General features: G+C 40.4%; 1 protein-coding gene across 1 annotated transcript; it reads left to right on the plus strand.

The window, feature by feature from the left end:
• Window positions 1–2,943: 2,943 nt before the first annotated feature.
• Window positions 2,944–3,712, plus strand: LOC105233268 (uncharacterized). Its single transcript, XM_011215306.4, has 2 exons — window positions 2,944–3,015; window positions 3,092–3,712. Exons 1-2 carry the CDS (start codon window positions 2,971–2,973, stop codon window positions 3,710–3,712), a joined length of 666 nt encoding a protein of 221 aa, XP_011213608.2. The 5' UTR covers window positions 2,944–2,970.
• The last annotated feature ends 1,119 nt before the right edge of the window (window positions 3,713–4,831 follow it).

Consider the following 4,831-nt stretch of genomic DNA (forward strand, 5'->3'; position numbering starts at 1 on the left):
ACATATGTTTGCGTACTTTATTCGCAGTAGAGACCACTGAAAACCCAATAACATATTGTAATAAAAATATCAACCAAGAATATGCTATCGTAATACACTATTTTTGTGGATTAAAAATAAACTAAACTTTTCGTCATTATTTTTGAAGCTATATACGGCAGTACCCAAAAAACTAACATACATACATATGTACATATATATATTTGCACATAAAAATATTATGCAGCCGTTAGAATGCACGCTGTCCTTTGTCTGTATGGAGAAAATTGCCGCAGAAATGAGTTTCATTGTTAAAATGGTTGAATATTTGTGGGAAAGCTTTTAGTACTCGCCTTGACTTCTCGACGAGTAACCCAAATGGGTGCGCTAAATTTATCCTTAGCGGTTAACTAACCATGACCTGGATTTGCATACGTCACACCGCACAGCATAGCATACGCTAAAGTACACATAAACATAAGAACACACGGATATTATTATGAAGGATGTTGTTGTGTACCTATATACTCGTATGTTAATATTGGAAGTTCATTCCAAACAGTTTAACAGTTGACTATACCTTAGTTATAGGCAGCTATAAACATACATATGTACTATATTTGTATGAACTGTAATTTGCGCAAATGTACGATTGTAATGCGGTTAGGCCACTACATCCTAGCAAGCGCAAGTAAAACATAGTAACTAATCAGAGGGAACAATGATCGCATTGTGAGTGATGAAGCTGGTAATGTTACAGTCGATGGGGAACGCTAGAACCACTATTAACGACTTTTTCGCTTTTAAATTGATGGATCTTTATGTGGTTCAGAATCGGTTTCAGCACGATGGCGCTACATACCTTACAGCGAACGAAAGAATCAATTTTGTGAAGAATACTTTTGGTGAACGCATTATGTCGCATCGTGGGCCTGAGACGTGGCCTCAAAAATCGTGCGATTTAATATCACTGAACTGGTTTTTTTGGGGTGATGAAAAGTCGCTTGTTTAGGATATCAACAAACACAAAGAAGGTTCGACGTCGAGAAGCTGCAACAGACAGCCGAACTACTTGACTTGCTCTCTTACTCTCTGAGAGCATTCATCACCAACTCGTTATAAGGAAACTGTGGGACAGCATTTCAAGCTCCTTACGTACAGCTGATACATTGAATGGCACTCGCAGTGGAGAGAAAACAGACTGTCTACCTCGCAACATTACAATCCACAACAACACGTACGGGATGGGATAGATACCGAGAGCTGAAGAGGGAAGCGAGACGCATTTGCAGATCTAAAAAGATGGTAGTAGTCGATAGCGAGTCCCCAATCGATGATGATGGAGTGGACGTTCCATGAATAATTCGAATTACCCAGTCGAAGAACAACAAAGTGACAGGGGTCGCCGTATTGCCGGCTGAGCTATTCAAATACGGCGGTGAAGAACTAATAAGGACCATGCATCAGCTTCTTTGCAGAATATGGTCGAACGAAAGCATGTTCGATGATTGGAATTTAAGTGTGCTCTGCCCAATCCAAAAAAGAGAAACCCCCCAATCTGCGCCAACTACCGTGGGATAAGCCTCTTCCACATCGCATATAAGGTTCTATCAAGCGTACTGTGTGAAAGATTATAGCCAACCGTCAAAAAACTGATTGGACCTTATCAGTGTGGCTTTAGGCCTTTAAAGTCAACAACTCGCCAGATATTCACCATGCGTCAAGTCTTGGAAAAGGCAACTGAAAGGAGAATCGACACACACCACCACTTCTTCGATTTCAAAGCTGCCTTAATGCCGCCTTGTCTGTCAACTAACGTTAAGCAATACCAAAAGCTCCATCAGGATCGGGAAGGACCTCTTCGTGCCATTCGATACCAAACGAGGCTCCAGACAAACGACTCCCTGCGACTTCTTCAGTAGACTCTTGGAGAAAATAATAATTGCAGCTGCAGAACCAAACAGAGAAGGTACGATCTTCTATAAGAGTGTACAGCTGCCGTCGTACGCCGATGATATTTATACCATTGGCCTCAACAACCGCGTCGTTAGTTCTGCTTGCGGAAGCGAACCAAACAAACAGTCGTCATACTCGCGACTTGGCTCCACGTCTCTGTTGACAGTCATAACTTCGAAGTCATAGAACATTCTGAGAAGTAAAGTCCTCTCTCGAGGAACAAAGACCAGACTCTATAAGCCACTCACTTTTTTTTATTGTCCTTTGCGTATTGACAACGGCGAATACTGCATTGTGACATAGGACGACATTGTTCAGTGAATTAAGAGAATTGGTTGGGTCATGTCCTCCGAATGAATGGAAATACTCCAGCTCTGTACGCAGTAACCACCGGCAGAAGTAGAGGAATATGAAGTACTACACTCCGTTGGAAAGACCAGGTGAAGAAGGACTTGGAAGAGCGACTGGGGCGCTGTTGTAAACTCGGCTATAACTGCGGAAGCGGTGTCTGCGTCAATAAAGAAGAAGAATATGAGGTCGCTTGTTTATGCAGATAAGTCCGAGAAGATAATGGACGTACGTCTAAAAAATACCCTTTATGAACAGGTGAGTATCAAAAAACCATTATTCTTAGCATTAATCTTCCCTAGAAACCATTTCCGTAATCAACTTCAGTCTCTTCTAAAATTTTATTTTTATCTAACTTAAATGCGAATATTCAAGAACATTTATAGATCATTGATCAAGTGTCGAAAAAGTTTCCAACTTTTTTTTTTAACTTTGTCGAAACGTTTAAGAACGATAAACATTTGCAGGCAAATTCAAAGTCGCATTTATTCGTAAATAATTTGTTATCAAATTCGTATGTATGTATAGTACATACTATAAACGTTAATCCTTAACTCGCTTTCTTCTGCTTTCGTTACAACTACAATGCAAAAGAACCCACAAGAATACGCTTTAAGTTGGCACGTCAGACCAGTTTTGGTTTCAGTCTTTGCATTGCGCTGTATCCAGACGTTTGTGGCGAGCAAAATGACGGTTCGTTGGCTAATAATTCTTTCAATAATCTGCACGCAGGTGAGCGTACGAGGGTTAAGTAAAACGTTTTATCTTTATTTGTGTAGTAATCCCTCTACTATCTTCATTTGCACAGCTCTTCCTCTCTGCCGGCTTTCAAACCGCTCAGCCAGCCAATCCAGAGTTACAAGCATTCATCCAACGCGTCGAACGTCTCGTACTCAACACAACCGATCTTGCGTTGATCGTCACCCAAAATGTCTACCGCAACCTAAGCAAAGAGATGCCGCTAACACTGTTGGAAGCCACCAATCAGACAATGCAGCAGTATATTGCGCAGGTACAGGAAGCGCTAGATGGCACTTCGTACACGAACTTCACAATGAAGCGTAAATTGCTGCGCCAATTCAAAGTGAACAATTTGCAAATTGAATTGCTGCGCCGCCAATTGGAACCCCTACAACCGGAATTCAACTTTCAACTGATCTCAGACGAATTCTACAAGTCCAAGAAGAATGTCACGGAGTTTGACAACTTGTATTTGAGCTTCATGGACGAGTTCGCGGCCGCGTCTCAGCAGTTGTGGGATACGCTGTCTGAAACCACCGTTGAGGAGCAACAGGAGCTGCTGGAGTTGCTTGATGAGATTTCGAAGGAAGAGCAATTGCGTGAGAAGGATAAATTATATGATGAGTTTATTGCCATGTATCTATTTAAGATTGAAGAGAATGAGCAGGAGGCTAAGGAATTATATTGAAAGCGAATGATTATTACATTACACAAACCTGTTTTTGATTTATTAAATCAGTTTGAAATTGTTCAAGTATAACTTTGTTAATGCTCAATGAGTGTTTGAAATTTTTTTCGAGTTTCGGTCCCGTAAAGTCCCGTGAATATATTCACATATCTACTACTTCTGGATACCATATTTATGTGAATAGACTATATTAAGTTTTTCATGAAGTTTGTAACACTCAGAATGAAAGGTAGGAGATCTTACAAAGTTTGTATAGACTCATGTCCATCTGTTTGTCGGTATATAGTATACGATATATATTTGAGCTATACTTTTTTCAAGTCCTTTTCTCTCCAAGAAGCTGCTCATATGTCGGAACCGACGATGTCGGATCACTATCGCTTGGTAGATTGCTTTGGCAGATGTAATACAATGCTGCCAACGATCTTTCCAACTTCCGAAACACTTTTCATTGCACTTTCTGGGATGGCCTTCAACATATCCAGCGAATTTTTTTTATCTCTTCGATTGACTGAAAACGGGTTCCACGGAGCAGCAATTTCAGCAAAAAGAATGAGCATCATCTTGATTTTTTTATATACCGATGATTGTTGACTTGCTTGCATGTCAAACTCATTAACCCATGTCTCATCGGCAGTTATAATGCTCTTCATGAATGTGGGATTGGTATTCACACGATCAAGCAAGTCCAAAAGACCTGTTTGCGGTACTCTTCTTGAAAAAAATTCAGCTTTATCGGGACTAGTCAAGCTAGAATGCCTTTCATACCCAAAATATCCACTAAAATCATTTGAACGCAATAGATGCCGAATTCTCTTGTCATCTCTCTAACACTTGCCTGACGATTTCCAAAAACCATAGCCTTCATCTTTTCTTTACTTTCATCTGTTGAAGAGGTGAAAGGTCATCCAGAACGAGGCATGTCTTCAACGAGATCCCGACCGCCTTTGAAGGTGTTATACCACTCGTAGGCTCATGCTTTCGATTAAACTGACAAAACGTAAACCTTTTCTAACATCCGGAATGATTCCAAACATGAAATCTTTTGGGAAATACCAAATTTGATACAAATTCATTGTTCGATATTTTTTATCCATCGTAAAAATCGCAACGCACTAT

Source organism: Bactrocera dorsalis, chromosome 1, assembly GCF_023373825.1.
Source record: "Bactrocera dorsalis isolate Fly_Bdor chromosome 1, ASM2337382v1, whole genome shotgun sequence".
In the NCBI taxonomy this organism is placed as follows: Eukaryota; Metazoa; Arthropoda; class Insecta; order Diptera; family Tephritidae; genus Bactrocera; species Bactrocera dorsalis.